The sequence below is a fragment of the Marmota monax genome, unplaced genomic scaffold (assembly GCF_021218885.2).
Source record: "Marmota monax isolate L192 unplaced genomic scaffold, Marmota_monax_Labrador192_F-V1.1 WCK01_AAM20220418_F8-fsc00019, whole genome shotgun sequence".
NCBI lineage: Eukaryota > Metazoa > Chordata > Mammalia > Rodentia > Sciuridae > Marmota > Marmota monax.
In genome coordinates this window covers 10,003,353-10,026,649 of record NW_026695242.1, presented here as the reverse complement: position 1 = coordinate 10,026,649, position 23,297 = coordinate 10,003,353, and the positions used below count along the sequence as shown (strand labels likewise).

The following is a 23,297-nucleotide window of genomic DNA, read 5'->3' as shown; positions in this document are numbered from 1 at the left end:
AAATGAAAAATCAGAGAAAAAAAAATTTGATGAATAAAATGAGAAGCCATTTTTGCACCAAGAGTTTTTGGACTCATTTCCTACCTCTCTTACCTTTCTCTTAGAGAGTGAGAATTCCTTTTCACAAAGCTTACAATGTGTTGCTTCTTTGTCTTTGAGCCAGACCAGTCCCTGGTAGGAAAGAAAAGTATGAAAAATTTACGTGGAATTTTTTTTGCCCAAGGACATTTTATAGTATCAGACATGTAAAGGGAGAAATAAGGGTCTGATAAGTTTTTGGGTGTGGTTTTGGTTTGGGGTATGAGGGATTGAACCCAGGGTTCTTCACCATTAAGCTACATACATCCAGCCTTTTTTTTCCTTTCTTTTTTAGACAGGGTCTCACTAAGTGACCTGAACTAGCCTCAAACTTTTAATCCTCCTACCTCAACCTCCTAAATCTCTGACATTACAAACATGTGCCTGTTGTACCTGGCTGCTCCCTGAATAAAATTTCTAACTGGAATTACGTATTTTTTTGTTTTCTGGTACTGGGGGTTCAAAGTTTCAGGCAAATATTCCCACCCCTCTCACTCTAGATGAGAGAACAAGGTTCAGAAGTTGCTTGCTCAAGGAAATAGCTACAAGCAAACCTAGGACGAGAAGGAAGTAGTGGGCTGCTGCTCTTCAAATAAATTGACTTTTTCTGTCTAGTTCCAGAATTGTAGCCGCTATTATATAAAACACTTCCCTAGAGAAAATAGACATTTGGAAAGAGGGTATCTGGTATTTCTACTGTTAAAAAATTCTCTCTGATGAGGCCTACCACTGAAACAATTTGCTGCCAGCCAACATACACACATGACTTCGGTGAGCTTTGTGCCTTTTGTTTAAATTTGGAGACAAAATATGTCGGGATGCTATTTCTAAAAGGAAAAGTGAGCAAATAGCCTAATGAATATTAAAAGTATATAAACAAATCACATGAAAGGGTTGCACCTCAAAAGTGCAGACCCTAGATTTTAACCCAGCTCACAGATATTAAGGAAACAGGAACAAGTTTATTTTCAGTTAAAATCTGTAATGTGGAAAAGAGTTTGGAGAAGCTGTCCTAAACCCTTCAACTGGTCAATAATATAGAAAAAGAAAAGTCATAAAGCCACTTTCCTACATACAAAAACAGAACTACATATTGTTAAAAATATACATGAATAATTAAGAAAAAGCAAGGTACTGATTGACAGAGTAGTAGCAAGCACTGGGGCCCCTCAAGTATGGATCATGGTTGATTATAAGCTAAGCAAAGGGTATGCAAGTGTTATACAATGTGCATTCTCTGTATACACGATGTTATTTTGCACAGTTTTAATACTGGTTTGAACAAACCATCCCTGTCCCCACCCGTCTCTTGTGAGCAGAAAAAATGAACTGATGTGTAAATCCTTAGAATAAAGGATGTATTGCCCCAAATAAGGGAGTAACCCAAGAAAGATATTATGGGATTCAGACAATAGAAACACACACACAGGATAAGGGGAACTCCAGGAATAGAATCAAAGGGAAATCCAACAGGAGTAATCAGGTTAGACATAAGCAGAACAGAGAACTACAGGAAGGATGATTCCATGGAAAAGTGATAAATTTTGCAGTTTGAAAACCTCAAAAAAACATTTCATAGAGGTGTTCTAGAAGGTATGAGAAAATTGATGTTCAGATACAGCTAACTTAAGAAGAAGAGCAATAATTAACTCCAAATTAAATAGTTACAGTCCTGCCTCCACTGAGCAAGACCCTCTCTAAAGGAAAACTGGGGAGCTAGGAATATGGCTTGGCTATAAAGCACCCCTGAGTTCAACCCCTAGTACCAAAGGGAAAAAGTAAATGCATTTCACAAGAAACTAACTACTGGGAGGACAATGAAGAGAAGGCCAGTGTGAAAGTGGCCAAAACCCATCCATCATATTAGTCAATAACTAGGTTTAAAATTGATTAATCAAGAATAGACAACATACTGCATCTTACATAGAAATGCAATTAGGCCAGAAGAAGCAGGTAAAGGACTTAAAAGTAGATCCCTTTGGGTAGCAGGAGCAAGGGTGGGTAAGGGCCAAGAGTGGAAAAAGAGATGATTACTTTTTGTTTTAAGTCTGTTTAGCACTTTTTTAGATTTAATACTTTGAATTAAAATATAGGTAGACGGTAGAGGTAGAAAGGTACCTATCACTGAAGTTCTCTCAGTATTTTTTATGTTGTAGAAGTGAATTCAAATACATCCACAACTGTATATATGGTAGTGGGGCGTACTATTAATTTAACCCAAAGGCAAATTACTGCTGATCTCCATCCAAAGCCCCCCTTCCACACTTTTTTTTTTTTTTTAATTTTGAGATAGGTTCTTGTCAATTTTCATCTGGAAGATCATTGTAATACTAGACATAAGGGGAGAGCTCTACCCATTGTCCAAGATTCCCATTGTTTTTCAGTACTGGGGATCAAATCCAGGGCCTTACATATCCTATCACTGAGCTATACCCCATCCATAAAATACCTTAGATTTATGCAGGACTTCACCTACTTTTGTAGTTTCATATACCTTTTTGCTTTATGGAAACATTTTCTACTCACCTGCAATGCTTTGTTAGCTTCTTTTATATCTTCTATTTTAAGTTTGGATCTAAAAGATTACAAACAGGTCCAAATTTCAGTACACATTAAAATATAAAACACCTTGTAATTAATTAGAAAGGTATTGGTTTTACAGTTATAATTGTATATAATATATGACTCTAATGATCTCTGTCTGGCATATTTTATATTTTCTAAATGTCCTAAAGGAAAATGCATTTTTAGATTTAAAACTTGGTGGTTTTTTGTTTATTTGTGTTTTGAATGCTGGGATTGAACCCAGAAGTGTTTTATCACTGAGCTACATCTTACCCTTTTTATTTCTTATTTTGAGACAGGGTCTCACTAAGTTGCTTAAGGCCTAAATTGCTGTGGCTGGTATCAAACTTGCAATCCTCCTGCCTCAGCCTCCTAAATTATAAGTGTGCACCACTGCACTTTGCGAAACTTTTTTTTTTTTTTTTTAAGGAAAGAAATAATTGGCACCAGTTGTGGTAGTACATGCCTGTAATCTCGGCAATTCTGGAAGCCAAGGCAGGAAAAATCACAGTTTGAAGTGAGCCTCAGCAACTTAGTGAGGCCCTAAAAACATTCAGGGGTGCTCTACCATTGCTACATTCCCAGCCCTTTTTATTTTTTGAGACAGGGTCTTGCTAAAGTGCTGAGGCTGGCCTCAAATTTGGCAGTTCTTCTGTCTCAACCTCCCACATTGCTGGAATTACAAGCATGTGCCACTATGACCAGTGATTTAGTCACTTCTAAGAAGTCACAAAGGTAGTAATGAGAAAGCCAGAATCCAAACCCTGGTCTATGTAACCTCCAAAGCCCACATTGCTAACCTATATACAAAGTTCATTGGCTGAGGTTGTAGCTCAGTGGTAGAGCCCTTGTCTCACAGACATGGGGCACTGGGTTTTATCCTCAGCACCACATATAAATAAAAATATTTTGTCCATCTCCAACTAAAAAATAATTTTAAAAAAGAAAAAGTTAAGGGGCTGGGGATGTGGCTCAAGTGGTAGCGCGCTCGCCTGGCATGCGTGTGGCCCGGGTTCGATCCTCAGCACCACATACAAAGAAGTTGTGTCCGCCGAAAACTAAAAAATAAATATTAAAAAATTCTCTTTCTCTCTCTCCCTCTCCCTCTCCCTCTCTCTTTAAAAAAAAAAGAAAAGAAAAAGAAAAAGTTAAGGAGATACAGAAGTGTTAATGAAATATGCAGAACACGTATTAGTGATAATTTCCTACCTTTTGAAAATACAAGTTATTGAAAATTCACATAATAAAAAGCAATGTTTAATTACCTAGATTCCAATACCGAGGGATGATTTTCTCTACATGTCTATGAGTGTGTGTGTATATGTTTACATGGAATCATTACCTACATAGTTTTTTATAACCAGCTCTTTTTCTCCTAGCAAAGTATCCTGAACAGCTAAAGGCTATTGGTTGTTACTAAGTATCTGCTTCATATTATATTAAATGACTACATGGTGGGACTGGGGCTATAGCTCAGTTGGTAGAGTGCCTGCTTTGCATGCACAAGGTTCTGGGTTCAATCCCCAGTACCAAAAAAAGCAATAATAAATGGTTACATGTTATGTATCATTAAAAAAGGATGTGAAAGTTATATCTACTGTTGAACTTTCAATTTTCTCTCCACAAAAGTTTGTTAAAAAATTGTTTGTACAAGGTATAAGCTGTACTGGTCTGTATGTAGTCTCAGCTACTCAGGAAGCTGAGGCAGGATCACAAAAACCGTAAAATGGAAACAATAGTGCTGAGAATGTAGCTCAATGATAAAGTACCCCTAGGTTTAATGCTTGTACTTCCGGGAGGGGCTGAGGCAGAAGGATCCCAAATTCCAATCTGGCCTCAGTAAGGCCCTAAGCAGTTCAGTGATGTTCTCTCAAAATTAAATTATTAAAAATAAATAAATAAAAAGGGCTGGGGATGTGGCTCAGTATCCCTGGGTTCAATCTCCAGTACCAAAAAAAAATTCTGACCCTCTCCATGTTTTAGGGACTATGATCTCAAAAGTAACAAAGGAAAATGGACAAAAGGTTGCATGTAAAAATTGAAATATTAACAAGGGAAAAACATGCTACAAACTAATAATGAATGACAAACTAGAAAAAAAATGTGCCATAATTGATTTTTCAAAGATCCCATGAATAATCCAAAAAATGTACAACAGTCACTTTACCAAAAATAAACTACATATAATAATGGAATAAACATGATCAACCTGGCTCATGATTAAAAAATAATATTCTTTTTTTTTTTTTTAAACTCTTTGGTACTTCCTACTACAAGAAAGATGACAAAAACTTTACATGCTGGGCAGTGGCACATGCCTGTAATCCCAGAAATTTAGGAGGCTGAGGCAGGAAGATTGAAAGTCCAAGATCAGCCTCAGCAACCCTGTCTCAAAAATTAAAAAGGATTGGGGAATATAACTCAGTAGTAAAGCACCACTGGGTTCAATCCCTAATACCAAAACAAAACTTTACAGCACATTCTTTTTGGCCCAACAGTTCAAGCTATATCAACATATGATTTTCTTTGGTACTGGAGATTAAACCTAGGACCTCAACCATGTCAGGTCAGTACTACATTCCTAAGCCCAAAATATACATAGAAGATATTCACAGCAGTACTGCTTACAAAAGAAAAGTTTGACTTATCTTTTTTTTTGTACCTGGGATTGAACCCAGGGGTGCTTAACCACTGAGCCACATCTCTAGCCCTTTTTTATATTTTATTTAGAGATGGTCTTGCTAAATTGCTGAAGCTGATCTTGAACTTGCTTCAGCCTCCTGAGTTGCTGGGATTACAGGCATGTGCCACTGGGCCCAACTATCTAGCACATAAATAAAACAACTTCAAACTACAAAAGAATAAGCATTATATGGAATTAGGTATGCAAGGTAAGAGAATAATTCAGTAGTCAAAATAACCCTTGAAAATCCCTTACACATAGCTAGCCCATAAATTCACTTATAGATTGTGTAGTATATCTAACCTGTGCGGTAATTTCCCTGCAAACTAAAATTTGAGAAGCAGTGAACCAGACTAAAGTAAATAACAAGGGTCTGAAAGCAGCACCTAGATCTTCAAATGACCACCTCTTTAATACAACTCTACAAAGTCTCTGGAACAGGTGAAAATTAACATATTCCTTATTTTACTATGCCAGTATGCTCTAATATTAAACTTTTAAGATCTCAGTAAATGGAGATATTTTTGTTTTCACTATTTAGATTATAAATATAGTGCCTGCACATGGAGGAAGCACAATAAGTACCTGTGAAATACTGGGAAATATAGTAACAAGCACTTAGCCACAGGGTCAGGCTCAAAGTGCTCAACAAATGGATGTCAGATTGAAACTGATATCTTTCTTTCAGAAACATAATACAAATTGTTCTGTGAAAAGCTATACAAGTTAGGTGCAGTGGTGCATGCCTGTAATCCTAGCACCTGGGTGTAATCCTCAGTACCACCAAAAAATAAAAGGTACAGAGATAAAAATACATTTATCTATAATAGTTCATATTTTTATCTTATATTTAAACCTCCCCTGCCCTTTAAACCTCCCCTGGCCTTTGGTACTGCAGTTGAACCCAGGGGCATGCCACCACAGAGAGCTACATTCCCCAGCCCTTGCTTATTTTGAGATAGGGTCTCACTAAATTGCTGAGGCTGGCCTCAAACTTGTGCTCTTTTCTCTACCTAAGCCTCCTGGGATTACAGGTATATTCACCACACAGCTGTATTTAAACCTTTCTAATTAGTTTGATGCCTTCATGAACCTTTAATAATTGTCAATGACTACTTAGTTGAAGGGGAAAAAAATTACTCGCTAAGTTTGTTGCCAAGTTCTTGAAGAGCTTGCTCTTGTTCACGATATATTTTTTTCAACTGCTGATTTTCATCCTGGAGGTTAAGAAACTCCTGTCAAAACAATAAAAGACAGAAAATGTGATTTAAAAGGAATGAGCAACTTCACATTGTATATGTATCATTAATTAGCATCCTTAAGCTTTTTATAAAAAACAAAACTGTATCCAAACTCCTTTCCTAGTTGCTCTGTGTATCAGCTACTTCACATTTTTCATATTTACTTAAATCTCTTTACTAATAATTTTGACAAGAAATAGTATGACCTGTATGTATATTGTGTCTAAGTTAACTTTAAAAGAAGACAACATTCGCTGGGTGTGGTGGTACACCCTTGTAATCCCAGCAATTCAGTTGACTAAAGCAGGAGGCTCACAAATTTGAGGCCCACTATGGCAATTTAGCAAGCCCCTATCTCAAAATAAAAAGATCTGGGTGTGCAGCTTAGTGGTAGAGTGACCCTGGGTTCATTCCCCAGTACCGAAAATAAATAAAATAAATTTTAACATAGGTGAATATTTGTCAAAAGATATAATATTTAAAGTTTTACTACAATTTACTTTTTTAAGATTAGTGATTTGTTGGGTCTCATTTTTAAGATGAGATAAGGCATCTTTCTCCTTTTGAAGATCTTCCTGCAAAGTCTGTCTCCATTCCTTCTCAATCTTCAGATCAGTTTCCAGTTGGATCCTTAAATGACAAATAATACACAGAAGCTCAGTACCACTTCTTACATAACAGTTAAATGTATTCCTTAATACAAGCATCCTCTATGATCACAGAAATGCGTTTTGGTTGATTAATTTTGCCTCTATGATGCATTTCTGTGTTTTTCTTTTCTTTCTCTTTTTTTCTTTTTTGTACCAGGGATTGAACCCAGGGCCCAGGGGCATTTAACCACTGAGCCATATCTCCAGCCCTTTTTTATTTTTTGAGACAGGATCTTCCTAAATTGCTTAGGGCCTTACTAAATTGCTAACACTTGAACTTGCAATCCTCCTGCCTCACTCTCCTGAGTCACTGGAATTACAGGTGTTTGCCACCATGTCTGGCTTCATTTTGGTAAACAAATTCAGCACAGGTTTTTTTGTTTGTTTTGTTTTTTGTTTGTTTTCCTTAAACAATACTGGCAATTGAACCCAGGACTTTGCACATACTCAGCAGGTGTTCTACCACTGGGCTACACCCCCAATAGGGATTTTCTGAACACATTTGCCAGCCACAAAAAAATAACTGCTAAACAATTTGTCATTTTGTTGATATACATTAGAGTTGTATAAGTATAGAAAATGTCTTGGAAGGGTATATACCATACTATTAAAACTTTTATCTTGGGGATTCAACTCAGAGGAGCAACGTGGGGTTTTAATTGTTTACATTTCTGTGCCATGTGAAAAATTTTAAAACAATCTAATGAAGGGGATTGATAATTACAATTGTTAAATGAATGTAATATCAGTAACAGCAAAATCTGCCCTGATGTAAAGTGCTAATTTGAAGATTACTGTTGGAAGCTGACCAGCTGCAGGATAGATCCAAAACCATGCCGACTATACTGTGTGGAAATGCTAGTTCTCATCTGAAAGCACTCCTACCTATATCATTCTAACAACAGCTGCTAGCTGGCAAGACAAAAGGTGTTGAAGTGTAAATTTTTTATTTATTTATTAATTATTGGTAATGAGGATTGATCCTGGGGGCACTTTACTACTCAGCCACATCCTCAGCCCTTTTTTAAATTTTAAGACAGGGTCTCACTAAGCTCAAAATTTTTAACAAAAGTGGGGAGGCTGCTGAGAATGTGGCTCAGTGGTTAAACACTACTGGATTTAATTCCTGATACCCAAATAATAAATAATTTAAAGGGAAGCCAGGCAGGCGTGTTAGCACACTGGTAGTAATCGCAGTGATTCAGGCCAGCCTCAGCAATCTAGCAAGATACTGTTTCAAAATAAAAAGTAAAAAGAGCTGGGGATGTAACCTGTGGTAAAGTGTCCCCAGGTTCAATCCCCAATACCTCTTAAAAAAATTATATATACACACACACAGAATGATCCTAATTCTCAAAAAACAAAAATACTGATATATATTAAAGTGTTATCCACGTTCTTTTAATTTTCTTCATGCTTCTCCATGATTCCTTATGTTTTGGCCAAGAGCATATAATCTTTTCATAATCAGAAACTGATAAAAGTTATTCCATATTAGGGGAAAATCTAGAATTCATTTTTCTCTAACAAAGTTTATCAACTGACTGTTCCTATACATACAGTTCCAATGTCAGAGATTTCCTCGGTCTCCAAATTGTTAACATGTTCATGCCCTCCAAAAAGGCACCAACTTAGAGAAAAAAATTAAAGTTTCACCAGTTATAAATAAATAAATAAATATTTTTTAAAAATAAAGTTTCACCAGTGACAGACATATCTCAACAGCTACACCTAGGTCTTAGTAGTTAGTTTAGCCTTACAAAGAAAGGGGTAGGTCCCTGTAGCATTGTTTAGGTCATCCTTTGGGCAGGGATCAAATAACAATATCAGAGTAAGTTGTAACATTGCAAAATAAATATCAATTTTGTCTTGCATGTTTTTGTCAAATGCTAAAAAAGGTGATTTAGTAACAGAGTATCTGGATTTCTATGCTATATTCTACTAATTGGCAAAGTGTCCCAATCTTTTGTTTCCATGTGTTTTTATTTGGCAAAGCACAGGGACTTAAAGCCCTTGGCACTGCTACTGAACTTGTGACATGAATGCTCCTTGTAACTTTTATTGCCAAAGGAAGTCCTGAAAAAGTACTATCCTTTATTATTTTTATTATTAAATGTTTTTAAAGTACTGGGTGGGGTAGTAGAGGCACAGTGGATAACCCTCGGTACCCTTGCGAACTTGGCGCTGCAAGTGGTGCAGAGTATGCTAGCTGCCTCCTGCAGCCTTTGTGTAGGCCTGGCGCCCGCTGTGCTGGGCCCCCCAAAGCCCTGTCGCCTGATGGGGGTGCCATTCGGAAGCTGTGCACTGCTCACAGGACCCACTCTGCTCTCCGTGCATAAATTTACAGAGGAACATGAATGGATAACTATAGAAAATGGTATTGGAACAATGGGAATCAGCAATTCTGCACAGGAAACTCTGGGAGATATTTATTGCAGTCTATCTGAAGTAAAGAAACATATGAGAAATATGTAAAATGTATTGAGAAGTACAAATGGCACCCTAAGTAAACTAGTGTAGAATAACTTAAGCAGTTGTCTTAAATTAGTGGTAAAAGAAGATTTAAAAAGAAACTACTCTCCACACTGCTAACTGGAAGAAGATTACTCCTTAAATTTCCAGTGACTACAGATAAACACTGTATGCATGAATCTTTTTTACTTTTTTTTATGATTTTTAGAGTTAAGATTTAGGCTCTGATTTCAGAATTCATGAAATTATCTGTGGTAAAAACTACTTATAATAGACATGTAATTCAAGGATAAGCCTTATAGAATATTGTAACTTGCTTATATACATCCCTGGATTTGGATTAACATATTTAATGATCTTCCCATTGGAAAAAACTAGGTGTGGAGGAAAGTGTGTCAGAAGAACAATTCTGTCTTAATTTTATAATATGCTGCATTTTCTGGTGAAAATGCTATTTTTATACACTGAAATAACAGCTTGCAACGAAAACAAAATATTCAACTTCATTAAGTTTTTTTGGAAACAGAGTCTCTCTAAATTGCCCAGGCTGGCTTTGAACTTGTGATCCTCTTGCCTCAGATTTTTTTTTTTTTTTTGGTAATTTTATTTATTTTATTAACTTTAGTTGTTGATAGACCTTTATTTTTTATTTATATGTGGTGCTGAGAATCAAACCCAGTGCCTCACACATTAGAGGCAAGCGCTCTACCACTGAGCCACAACCCCAGCCCCTCAGATTCTTGAGTAGCTGGAATTACAGGCCAGTTCCTGGACAGATGCTGGGTTTCAGTTTATAAATGATAAAGTAAAATGATACTTAATATTTAAGTTTTTAACCAAGGTAAAATTTTCTGGCCTAAAGCCTTGTTCTGTATACTAATTCCTCAAAATATTATTTTTGGCATATTTAAAAGGAGGCTAAAGAAGGAGGACAGCGAATTCAAGGCTATCTTTAGCAACTTTTTGAGATCCTGTCTCAAAAAGTAAAAAAGGCTAGAATGTAAAGTGCCCCTGAGTTCAAGCCCCAGTATTGCTTAAAAAAAAAAAAGATTCCAGACAATTAAAAACCTCTAGATATTATATATAAGACATAAGGAGAGAAGGCAAATGAGCTAGGAACCCCAGGATTCAAGGAACAACATGGTAGTGAGTTTCCAGAGGCTTCTTTTTTTTTGTCTCCAGGTAGCTCGGCTTGGATGTTGAAGATTTTGTCCCATACATAAATACCTATGGGCACAGACAAGAAGAGCAAAACAAAAGAACCTTCACATGAAGTGTGTTGTCTTACCAAAGTTCTGAGAAAGAGACAGTCTAATGAGATAGAAACTTTTTGACAATGAATGCCCTATCCCAGCAAAACACCAAAGGCAGGGGAGATGGGGAAGACATGGCCTTGAGTAGGGAGCCTAGAAGTTATTGGGTATCTTTCTCCATCCCCTCTGGGATGGTCTTGGGCTTTCATCCCCACTTGGTATAAAGGGTCACTGCTAAAACAGATCTAAATAAAATCCAGAATGTTATAATACCCAAAGTATTCAAGATGCAATTGAAAAACATCTGTTATACAAAGCCCTAGAAAATCTCAACTCAGATGAAAAAAGAATCAACAGATGCCAACATGTCAGACAATGAGAATTTTAAAGCAGTCATGTTGGAAATGTTCCTATGACCAATTATACTTTCAAGAATAAGAAGTCTTATCAAGGAGAGACAAGACAAGGACAAAGAGAAAACAGAAAAAAAGTCAAATAGAAATCTTAGAACTGAAAAATTCAATAGTCTCAAGAGAAGAATAAAGATGATGAGGAAAGAATGAATTAACCCTGAAAACAGAACAAGTCAAATTACCCAGTTTTCCCAGTTTTAATAACAGAAAACAGATTGGGGCAGAAGGAACTGTCTCAGGGACCTTGGGAGTATGAAGAAAAAGTCCACAGTGTTGCACACCTGTAATCCCAGCTACTTAGGAGGCTGAAGCAAGAGGATCACAAGTTCAAGGCCAGCTTGGGCAATTTAGCAAGACCTGTCTCAAAATTTTTATTTTATAAAAGGGCCAGGGATATAGTTAATGAAAACAACCTTCAGAAATTAAAGTAAAATAGAATGTGTTGCCAACAGACTGACCCTAAAAGGATAGACCTACCTGAAAAAAATGGCTAAGAAAAAATAGAGATTCAAAAAGGAACCTCAGGAATGAAGAAATGAAAAAAGAATAAGGGAAAGATGAAAAAGAGCAAACAATGACTTTTTAAAGTTAATTATGTTTAATGGTTGAAACATATAAAATTGGTATATTCTCAATATATAGAAAAAATATTTAAGCAAACTATAAAGGGGAGACACTCAATCACTACAGATAAATCAAAACCCGAAATGAAATTTTCATGTTCACATAACCCATGAGAAGGCAAGAAGACTCAAACAGAGGAATGGAAAACAACAACAACAAAAATAAATAAATAAATGACATTTGAGCTTGAATAAATCAATAATTAACATTAAATGTAAAAGGACTAAATGAACTCAAAAGACTAAGTTGGCAGGATTGATTTAAAAAAAAAGTATGGTATCGTAAGAAACTCATTTCAATATAAGATAAAGGTGGGCTGAAAGTTAAATTATGAAAAAAATGCAAGCATAAATCAACAGAAAGTAGGAACAACTATTTTAATACCAGAAAAAGTAAACTTCAGAGTGAAGAAAATTACCAAAGAGACAAGACTATAATATAATGACCAGAGGGTCAATCCACCAAGAAGACATAGCAATCCTAAATGTATGGGCAGCAAACAATAGAGCTTCAGAATAAAGCAAAAACTGATAGAACCAAAAATAGAAATACATAAGCCCAGAACCAAAAAAAATAGAAATACATAAGTTCACAATTACAGTTGGGCATTTCAAAAAACTGGGGATATAGTTCAGTGGTAAATCTCCCCTGGGTTCAATCCCAGTACCAAAAAGGAAAAAAAAAAAATGCACCTAAGGGCTGGAGTTATAGTTCAGTGGTAGGATGCTTGCCTAGCATGTGCAACACCCTGGGTTTCATCCACAGAACCACATGTAAAAAAAAGAAATATATCTAACCTACTGAATATTATAGTAATAGAGTATTGGTTGTTTGCTTTCAGGATGGCATGGCTGACTAGGAATTATGGCTTGCTGCCACCGCACAGGATGGTGAGAGTGTCATACCCTGTCACCAAAACTCAAAGTACACTTTCTACAGAATAGTTTTTTCACCATCATAAAGTCAAAAAAAAATCACAAATTGAAACACTAAGTTGGGGACCATCTGTTATTGATAATATTACTAGACATAAAACTAAAGGCAGCTTAGAAACTTACACAGCATACATGCTTGTTTCAATGATATGTTAACATAATACATAGATCTCTATTTTTCATTGTTGTTTGCTTTAAATAACAAAAGTGGTATACATATTTCCTGGGGGGAAATATTGATGTTTATAAAATAAAAACTAAAACGCAGGGGATGGGTTTGTAACTTGCCTAGCACGCATGAGACACTAGGTTCAATCCTCAGGATCACATAAAAAAAAAATAAAGTTGGGGCTGGAGTTGTGGCTCAGCGGTAAAGCGCCCGCCCTGCATGTTCAAGGCCCTGGGTTCAATCCTCAGCACCACATAAAAATAAATAAGTAAAATAAAGGTACTGTGTACAACTACAACTAAAAAATAAATATTTAAAAATTATTAAAAAATATATTTTAAAAAAACTAAAATGCAGCCAGGTGTGGTGGTACACACCTGTAATCCCAATAATTTGGGAGGCTGAGGCAGGAGGATCACAAATTCAAAGCCAGCCTCAGCAACTTAGCAAGACCCTGTCTCAAAATACAAAAAATTTTTAAAAGGGCTAGGGACTAAGGATGCAGCTCAGTGGTACCCCTGAGTTTAATCCCTAGTGCCAAAATAGTCATAATAATAATAATGAGAGGGCTGGGTGTGTAGCCCAGTGGTAGAATGCTTGCCTAGCACGTGTGAGACACTGGGTTCAATTCTCAGCACCACATATAAATAAAAGTCCATCAATAACTTAAAAATTTTTTTAAATTAATAATGGGAATAAAAACATAAATATTACCATAAATACATTTTTTTAAATGTTTGATTTTTTTTTCAGGGCTGGGGATTGAAACCAGGGCCTCATGTATGTTAGGCAAACACTCTTCCACCAAACTTCATTCCCAGCCCAATATTTTTTTTTTTAAAGTGAACATACTGGCTGGTATCACCGGATAAATAAAAACATTGGTATTCTATCATATGTGCCAAAAAGGTAGGGTGGGTGGATCATATTAATACAGTTTTTGTTTCCAAGAGCAAAATACTCACAGCTGTTTCTCCTTTTGAGAGATTTGTTTCTGCAGACTGTCGGATTGACTCAGACACTCTTGTAGATATTTCTCATCCTCATCTTCAGCTTCCATTTGCGCCTTCTCTGCTTGCTGCAATCTGGTGTAATTCAAATCAACTTTGGGTAAAACTGAGGCTAGAACTAGGGTGTAAAAGGGTGAAGAAGACAAATAAAAGAAAAATGGGGAAATAGAAACATTTCTAAATGAAAACAAAGTTTGGGGGAAAACTCACAAACTCAAACGTGAAAGAGCCACACAATGTCTAGAAACTGTTTTTGTGATTTTTTTTTCAACACAACATATAATATGCCCAGAATACTATCTTCAAATTTGTTTTATTTCTTGTTCATAATTAACAATGCAAAGCAATACAGTCTTTACCATTTATCTAGAGCATAATGAATCGATAGGTATGTTACTGCCTTTTTACAAAACCATGAAAACTATAGTACTTATGTCTATACTAGGTGAAGAGGCCACCTGCTGTATGTTATGCTAAGATGTCTATGCCAGGAATCAAGTGTGCTATGGGGCCAAGAGCAAAGACCTACAATAACTCCAATAACAGCAGGATCCTTCCTAGAGGATCTTTATGCATTTACTAAATAATGCCAAAGCTCTATTATATGTGTGTATGTGTGTGTGCATTTAAGATTCAAAAAGAATTTAGTGCTAGTTGGCACCATTCTCTAGAGATCATTTTTGTTCCTCACTACCAAACATTAAAAATTAGCTAAAAACATGATTTTCAATTTTTCCTGTTTTTCTTTGTAAGTCATTGCTTCTCCCCAGCCTTAGCTCCACTCCCTACCTCCCTTGGCCATCAAGATTTCTGAGACTTGACTTCATTATTTTATAAGAAAATATTTCCCAAGATTCAAGGACATTAATTCCTTGTAGGGAATCGCAAGAGAAATTTCTGTTCTACTAACCAAAAAAAAAACCTGCCTCTTCCTTTCTAGAGCCTTTCTTTTTTTTTTTTTTTGGTGTGTGTGTGTGTGTGTGTGTGTGTGTGTGGTGCTGGGGATTGAACCCAGGGCTTTGTGCCTGTGAGGCAAGCACTCTACCAACTGAGCTATATCTCCAGCCCCTCTAGAGCCTTAAAGCCTCTTTAAGAGCCTTAAAATCATACTAATGGGGTAACCCTCACATATTTCAAGAGTATAAATGCTGCTTCCAAGGAAAGGAGAGTAACTAAGTTACTAAGTTATCTCTAAGTTTAATTTAAATTAAAATATTAAGGCAGTGGGGGTGGACCCAAGCTCTTATCTAAGGATACAGAAAGTAAAATAAAAGTCAGTGAGGTAGGCCTTGAAATTGTGCTATCACAGAAGAGGGCTAGAGGGAACTGGAAAACTGAAAAATGCTAAAGCACAGAATGATGGCCAATCTGGATTGTAAACTATATTAAAACATATTTAAAAATCAGTAAGGGAGCCATGAGGCAAAGAGTGGGCCAATGTTGGGGGAAATATCTGTGCCAACATATTGTGAAATCAAAAGTTAACTTATTTTATTTTTATATTTTTCCATCAAAAAGTAGCTAAAAAGATAAAACTGCATTTGAAAATCCTGACCTCCAAACGGTCAATACTCAAATCAGCCCTTGTGCACAAGGTTTGAGGAATGTATTTTTGTAAATCCAAGTGCACCTGTCTGCTTTATGGCAGTGTACTACCACAGCAGCCAACCAAGAAATGTACAGGGCTCCTTCCTAATATCCTTTTAGAATACTTAATAGCATAAATTCTTTTCTATTTAGTATATTATAAAATTGTGGGTTATATTTCAATCTGTTCAACACAAATGGTTTTCAGAAAGATATATCTTTGACCAGCTTGTACTGGTCCTGAGTGTCACTGCTGGCACATTTCACCAATGACATTGCAATTGTCCTAGTTTGAGTTAGCAAATCATTGTCACTTCATAATGGAATGGACAGAAATCAAAGACAGAAAAAGGTAATAAAGATGTCCAAAATGTAAAAATGGGGATAAAGAAAACAAAAAAGAAAAAAGAAGAAAGAGGATGTCAATAAAAGAATATCCATGTCAATAAAGCATTAATAGTTATGTTTTTCATAAATAGATTCAAAGAAAGCAATGATAAGACATATGTTGACATCAACATGACAGGGCAATGGAAATACATTACATTTTCCAACAATAAAAGTGAAAAATGCCAATATAAAACGATTCAATTTAAACAAAATTGTATCTTGGGTTGGGTTGAGGGTCCTAGCTCCAAGAAGCAAAACTAAATAAACAACTAGTTCAGATGCTTGATTTCAGATAAAGAGATGGTGAATGGCAAACAGTATGACATTTCATATGCATGGAAATCAATCAGGGATAATCCCAACATTCATTTTGTTCACTATTAATTTTTTCACGTTTTTGTTTGTGTATGTTTTAGGTAATAGACTGAACCACATGAAATTGCTGGCATTAGGCCTTAAAAAAAAAAAAAATCTACAAGATGGGGACTTCAAATGAATCAGCCCAATATAAAGCAACTTGATTCCATGCAACAACCAAAACAAAAAAATGCAAAATCCTGTTCAGCTTAAACAAAAAAGTGCTAAACTATATCTTCCTAATTTTTTTGTGGCAAATGTCAGAGCTAAATAAAGAAAAAGGAGGGAAGAAGGAGAAAAAAGAAACTAGTACTAGAAATGCTGTACCTTTGTTCCAGCTGCCTCATGGCTACAGTAATTTTATTGGTTTTTTCTTCTAGTCGGGCAATTATTTCATTTTTTTCTTTCAAGCCATCTTCATAACCCTTTTTACAAAGACATAAAAGCCACAGTGGTTTTCATTTTTAAACCTGAATGTTTATGCTTCCTACAGCATTTTGCAATGGGATTGTTACTTTAAATGAGCAGGATTAATTTACACATTAAAATAATGCTATGATATAAAATAGTGCTACTAGTCTTCATTTAAAATAAAGAAAAAACTCAAACTTCAATGTTTTTGGAAGACAACAGGATAAATTCATGTAGAACAGGCCATTTTAAAAATTAATTAAATTGTAAAGGGCTTTCAGCAACAAGTCTACTTAATAACAATTTTACCACTCTATTAGAAAATTCCAACTATGATCACAAAGTATTGCCATCAAATTGAAATCTTTCTCAGGACCAGTGTGTGAAGAAGTTTACCAAAATATATTACAAATTTAGATTTGAGAGTTTTTCCGAAAGATTTAATCTTGATACTAGGAGCTCTTGATAACTGTGATTTAGAGTATGTGTTTAGCAGATGCAAGGCCATGGGTTTAATCCCCAGAGCCCATCATGCACACATACACACAGGTTATATTTAACTTGTTCCTCGATGTTTTCATTACATTTTTGGAGAGGAGGGGGTGGTACTGGGGATTGAACTCAGAGGTGTTTTATCTCTGAGTTCAATCCCCTGTACCCTCAAAAAAATAAAAAATAAAAACCAAACCTTTCCTACAAATATTTGTCTTAATTTATATAAAAAGAAATTGGGCTGGGGGTGTATTTCAGTGTCTGAGCATTTGCCTAGTATATGCATAAGGCCTGAGCAATACAAAAAAAAAAAAAACAGAGAAAAGAAAGATAAAGAAAAATTGTAAGAACTGAACATTCTTTACCTGTAACTTTTGATACATCTCTATGTTAATTGCTTTAACCTCCTCTAGTTGTTGTCGAAGGCCTATTAGAGTATCTTGTTTCTCATGGATATCTTTCTCCAACAACTTCATGGCAAGTTCAATCTCATGTTTCATACTAACTTGTACTGATAGCTCATTCTCCACATCCTGCAATTTAAACATATCTTCAATTCACATGCCACTTCAAGATGTCAAAATCAGGGCTGCGGTTCTGGCTCAGTGGAAGAGCGCTTGCCTCACGTATGTGAGGCATTGGATTCATTTCTCAGCACCACATGTAAATAAATGAATAAAATAAAGTTCCAGGGCTGGGGATGTGGCTCAAGTGGTAGCGCACTCGCCTGGCAAGCATGAGGACTGGGTTTGATCCTCAGCACCACATAAACATAAAAGATATTGTGTCCACCTAAAACTAAAAAATAAATATAAAAAAAAATTTAAAAAATAAAGGTCTATCAACAACTAACTAACTAAATAAATAAATGTCAAAATCAGCTACAGGACAATAAATGAGATCAGGAAAGATTTACTACTCTCTCAAAACTTTTAAGTCCACTAAAGGAAATCAACCAGGTCTATAACAACATAATTTTAAATATTTTCAAATGTATTTTTTACTGAAATGAAGATATCTTGTGGGCTGAAGTTGTGGCTCAATGGTTAGAACACTTGCCTAGCATGTGTGAAGCACTGAGTTCTATGCCCAGCACCACATAAAAATAAATAAAGGTATTGTGTCCATCTACAACTGAAAAAAATTTTTAAAAGAAAAAGAAAATATCTTCTATATTCTGTTAATCATTATTATTCTAATGTTTAAGAATATTTTATGCCTTATAAATTCAGTATTAATTTTTTTGTAAGCAAAAGCTAATGAAGCAACAAGTAAAGACCAAAGATAGCTCAAGACAAGTTTAATTTTTTAAAGAATTTTTGTCAGATTAAGAAGTTTCCTGGGGCTAGAGTGGTGGCTCAGTGGTAGAGTGCTCACCTAGCATGCATGAGGCACTGGGTTTGATCCTCGGCACCACATAAAAACAAACTAATATATCCACATAAAAAAACTAAAGATACATAAATAAATAAATATTTTAAAAAAAACAAGTGTCCTAATGTTACAAACAGCAAAAGGGAACAAAAAGCTGGCAATATTCTCCTCTTGACCTAGGTAGTGGTTACAGTGTTATAGATTAGGCTGAACATTTATTTTTTCTGTACATTACATAATTTAAAGGGCTAAAAAAAAAGTTAATTTTAAACACGACTTTACCAATATTTGCATATTTAATTCAATTCTATTTCATTTTTTGCAATGTTGGTCACAATTCATTCATTTTATAACCATAAATTATAACTCAACAGTTTCAAAAATGCTAATGGAGTGGGCATTAAAAACTCTGAGAGCATTAAGGAGGTGAATTTGCTATCCCACATCAAAGACTGGAAGATTCAAAATGGTACTTGCTTGAAGGTAAATTATTCCCAGGATTTTGCTAACTAACTTGAATGGAAGCTACCTGTCGTAACTGAGATTCCTCTCGAAGCTGCCTTCTGGCGTCATTATACATCTCATCCAGCCCCTGCCGAGAATGCTTATATGTTTGAAGTTCTGTTTCCACATCCACTTTGGTGACCTAGGAAGAAAAGAACAAAACAACTTGTGTTTGTGTTTTGTCTTGTTTTGTTTGTTGCTGGGAATTAAACCAAGAAGCTCTTTATCACTGAGCTACATCTGTGAGGCAGAGTCTTGTTCAATTGCTGGGGCTGGCCTCAAACTTGCCAACCTTCTGCCTCAGTCTCCTGGGTATCGGGAATGACAGGCAGGCATCACCATGATTGGCTAAGAAAACAAACTTTTTATTCTATAATTACTACTATTAATATAGCACAGAAATATCTATATTAAGCAAAAGTCCCTTAATTTCTGACACAGGATGATCTGTCTGGAAGCAGTCTGTACTTACCTCTAGGTGCTGCTGTGTCTTCATTAAAATCATTTTATTTTCACTCCGTAATTGATGGTTTTCTTCTTGGAGTTTAATAATATTATTCTTTGCTATTGCTAACTAAATATTATGAAACAAGAACAAAGAAAAAAGATTTTAAACATACTTGCCTTACAGGTTATGTTCATGGCTATAAACAGAAAATAAAATCCTAAAACTAGTAAAATGTCTTACACTTACAAAAATTTTCATGAGAAAAATGTGTTATTTATTATCCCAAGATACCAATTAAAAATTATTTCCTCTTGTACTATTTTCTACTATTTCCTTTTGTCATTAAAACACATTAAGCTTATTTGTTATGCTTATAACAATCATGTTATGCTTACTGTGAGGTTTATAATATGTCCAGAATGCAAAGTCTGTGAGCATTATATAAATAAATATATATATATGTACTCAATTATGCATTAAACAAGATGATAATAAATCCTTGTGTAAAAATAGAAACACACATAAGAAAAGAAGGTTGTGCTATCATTGAAAATGTAACAGGATAACTGTGCATGGTAACTCATGCCTGTAATCCCAGCAACTCAGGAGACTGATGCAGGAGAATGGCAAATTCAAGGCCAGCCTCAGCAACTTAGAGAGAATCTGTCTCAAAATTTAAAAGGCAGCTGAGCTCAGTGATGCATACCTGTAATCTCATCAGCTTGGGAGCCCGAGTAGAAGGATCTCGAATTCAAAGCTAGCCTCAGCAACTTAGCAAGGCTCTAAACAGCTTAGCAAGATCCTATCTCAAAATAAAATATAAAAAGGACTGGGGATGTGGCTCAGTAGTGGAGTATCCCTGGGTTCAATTCCCAGTGCCACACATGCACCAAAAAGAAGAGGCACGAACTAGTAAGCAGCAATAATGGACCCAATGAGTCCAATCATCAACATAAAGATAGATTTTGAATTGCAATACTGTAAAGCATCAAGTATTCTATGATTTAGAAAGAGCAGGCCAATTCTCTTTTTTATTTTTTATTTTTATTGTAGATAGACACAACACCTTTATTTTATTTATTTAGTTTTATGTGGTGCTGAGGATCCAACCCAGTGCCTCACACATGCTAGGCAAGCGCTCTACCACCGAACAACCCCAGCCCCAAGAACAGGCCGATTCTTAAAGAATTAAGAATTTTAATTAACGTGGAAAATACGGTTCATAGTACTAATAACAGGCTTCTTCTAGTCTAAAAAATCTTGAAAATAGGAAGCAAAAGTTCTTTGATTTGGTAGATATTTATTTTGAGCCAGAGTCTCACTAAACTGCTCAAGGTGGCCTCAAACTTGTGATTCTCCAATCCACAGATTCCCACGTAGCTGGGATTAAAGCCATACACCACCACTCCTGACTGATAGATTTTAACTTTTCTAGAAAAATAACTGCAAATAGTTTGAACAAGACAGTTGAGACAAGTTTTTGGTTCTTCAAATGAGCTCTCAGACTCCTGGATTGCCACATTCACAACAGAGGAAACCAGGACAAATGGGATGACTTTTACACATGAGAGGGTTGAAGAAGGGCAGACACAACCATGCAATGATGCTTGTGAAGAAAAATAAGCTGAATAGTGGAAAAACAGGGACACACAGTGTCAATGAAAAAAGAATTTCTAACTATAGGTCAATCCACTATCTAACTATACATCATTCAGATTTAAAATGAGAATCATAACTTATCTATAGAAAAGTCTATGTGAGCTTCATCTCTGGGGCTCATTTTCAGAAGTTAAGTATCTCAATAGTATCCACAGATTTGCATAACTGGGAATTTGTCTATGAATATATGTTTTTCCTAGAATTCACAATCACCAATTATAAATGCAAGTATTCCATCATGATAAAAGTGTGTGTGTACAGATCCACTTAATGGCTTTATACTTAAAAGGGAAAAGGATCACAAATAGAAGATCCATCAAAAAAAATCACCCATTACTGGGAGACAATACCTCTTCAATCAGCTTAGTGTTTGACTTTTCCAATGAATCGACTCTTGAGTGGAGGCTGCTGACTGTACTGCTGAAATTAACAAAAGAAAATACTCATTCACAATCATACAAACTCACGAAGGCAAGAAAATCAATGTTATCCTGGACTCATTATGTGACATATACCAACTATCCTGAACAAATGTCTGGAAGTGGGAAATTTCATTTACTAAGATAACTTATTTGGCTAGGACAGCAAAACAATATTTCTATTCACATACCAGGACTGGTGATATAGCTCAGTGTGTAGAGCACATGCCTAGCATGTGCAAGGCCCTGGGTTCCATCCCCAACACCATAATAAAAAAACAAAATAATCAACCTAGGACTGTTCATTTTTCATTGTCTTCTTAGAGTCTTTCTTACATTTAACTGGTAACGTTTACCAGTTGAGGAATGGAAATTCCACACAAAATTAATAAATATTGTTAAAATTTAAATTATTTTTAAAAGGATAAATTTTAAATGTACACTCTATAATCATGTGGCTTAATGAAACATACAGTGCTTTTCAGTTCAACTCCCAATCTGTTTCCCCTATTTTCATAATAACTTAGAAACAAACCTTCAAAGTCACACATAGCTTGAAAAACATGGATATGAGATACCCAGCAGCAGGTACCCATTTAGCTGGTACCTAGACACCCTATCTTTCGTGAATATAGTCAAAACGCATGTAACTCTACACAAACACATTTGGTTTTGTATTTCTAAGTGGATCAAGAGTGGATACTAGGGGCTGGGGATGTGGCTCAAGCGGTAGCGTGCTTGCCTGGCATGCGTGCGGCCCGGGTTCGATCCCCGGCACCACATATAAACAAAGATGTTGTGTCTGCTGAAAACTAAAAAATAAATAAATATTTAAACAAAAAAAAAAAAAAAAAGAGTGGATACTAGCAGGACACAGTGGTGTACATTTATAATTCCAGTGACTGGGAAAGCTGAGGCAGAGAATAGCGAGGTCAAGATCAGCCTCAGCAACTTAGTAAGACCTGTCTCAAAAAAAAAAAAAATTTTAAATATTTTTTCAGTTATCAATGGACCTTTATTTACTTATTTATATGTGGTGCTGAGAATCGAACCCCGTTCCTCACACATGTGAGGCAAGTACTCTACCACTGAGCTACAACTCCAGCCCCTCAAAATAAAAAATTTTAGGGCTGAAATTGTAGCTCAGCAGTTGAGTGCTCGCCGTGCACGTGCGAGGCCCTGGGTTAGATCCTCAGCACCATATAAAAATAAATAAATAAAGGTATTGTGTCCAACTACAACTAAAAAATAAATAAATAAATAAATAAATGAATGAATAAATAAATTTTAAAAAGGTTGGGGATGAAGTTCAGTGGTAAAACACTCCTAGGTTCAATACCTAGAACAAAAAAAAAAAAAAAAGGAGTGGACACTATTATACATTTATTAGGTCTGTTGTCCAAGGCCTACTTAATAATATCCTCTCAAACTTTTCCCAATAATATGTAATATAATCTATTACAGCAATATTTATAGTAAACCAAACAATTTTTATTTATTTATCTGTTCTTTTTAGATCTATAGACACAACAAATTTTATACCATCCTCAGACACAAGTATTT

At 35.6% G+C, this 23,297-nt stretch overlaps 1 protein-coding gene across 7 annotated transcripts in view; it reads right to left on the bottom strand.

Moving 5' to 3' along the window:
• The window catches only part of Rufy2 (RUN and FYVE domain containing 2), a 43,607-nt gene that overhangs the window by 2,306 nt on the left and 18,004 nt on the right, over positions 1 to 23,297 (bottom strand). For 4 of the 7 annotated variants that reach the window (XM_058577970.1, XM_046419710.2, XM_046419707.2 and 1 more), the window contains exons 8-17: positions 21,666 to 21,735; positions 19,681 to 19,782; positions 19,234 to 19,350; positions 17,696 to 17,863; positions 16,755 to 16,852; positions 14,049 to 14,168; positions 7,068 to 7,197; positions 6,467 to 6,561; positions 2,605 to 2,653; positions 94 to 171 (exon numbers count right to left, since the gene is read on the bottom strand). In XM_058577970.1, the coding sequence (XP_058433953.1) occupies positions 94 to 171; positions 2,605 to 2,653; positions 6,467 to 6,561; positions 7,068 to 7,197; positions 14,049 to 14,168; positions 16,755 to 16,852; positions 17,696 to 17,863; positions 19,234 to 19,350; positions 19,681 to 19,782; positions 21,666 to 21,735 (1,027 nt within the window). Of the gene's footprint in view, positions 1 to 93; positions 172 to 2,604; positions 2,654 to 6,466; positions 6,562 to 7,067; positions 7,198 to 14,048; positions 14,212 to 15,071; positions 15,994 to 16,754; positions 16,853 to 17,695; positions 17,864 to 19,233; positions 19,351 to 19,680; positions 19,783 to 21,665; positions 21,736 to 23,297 lie in introns of those variants that run through there. The other 3 variants (XM_046419708.2, XM_046419713.2, XM_058577971.1) reach the window with 3 other exon arrangements.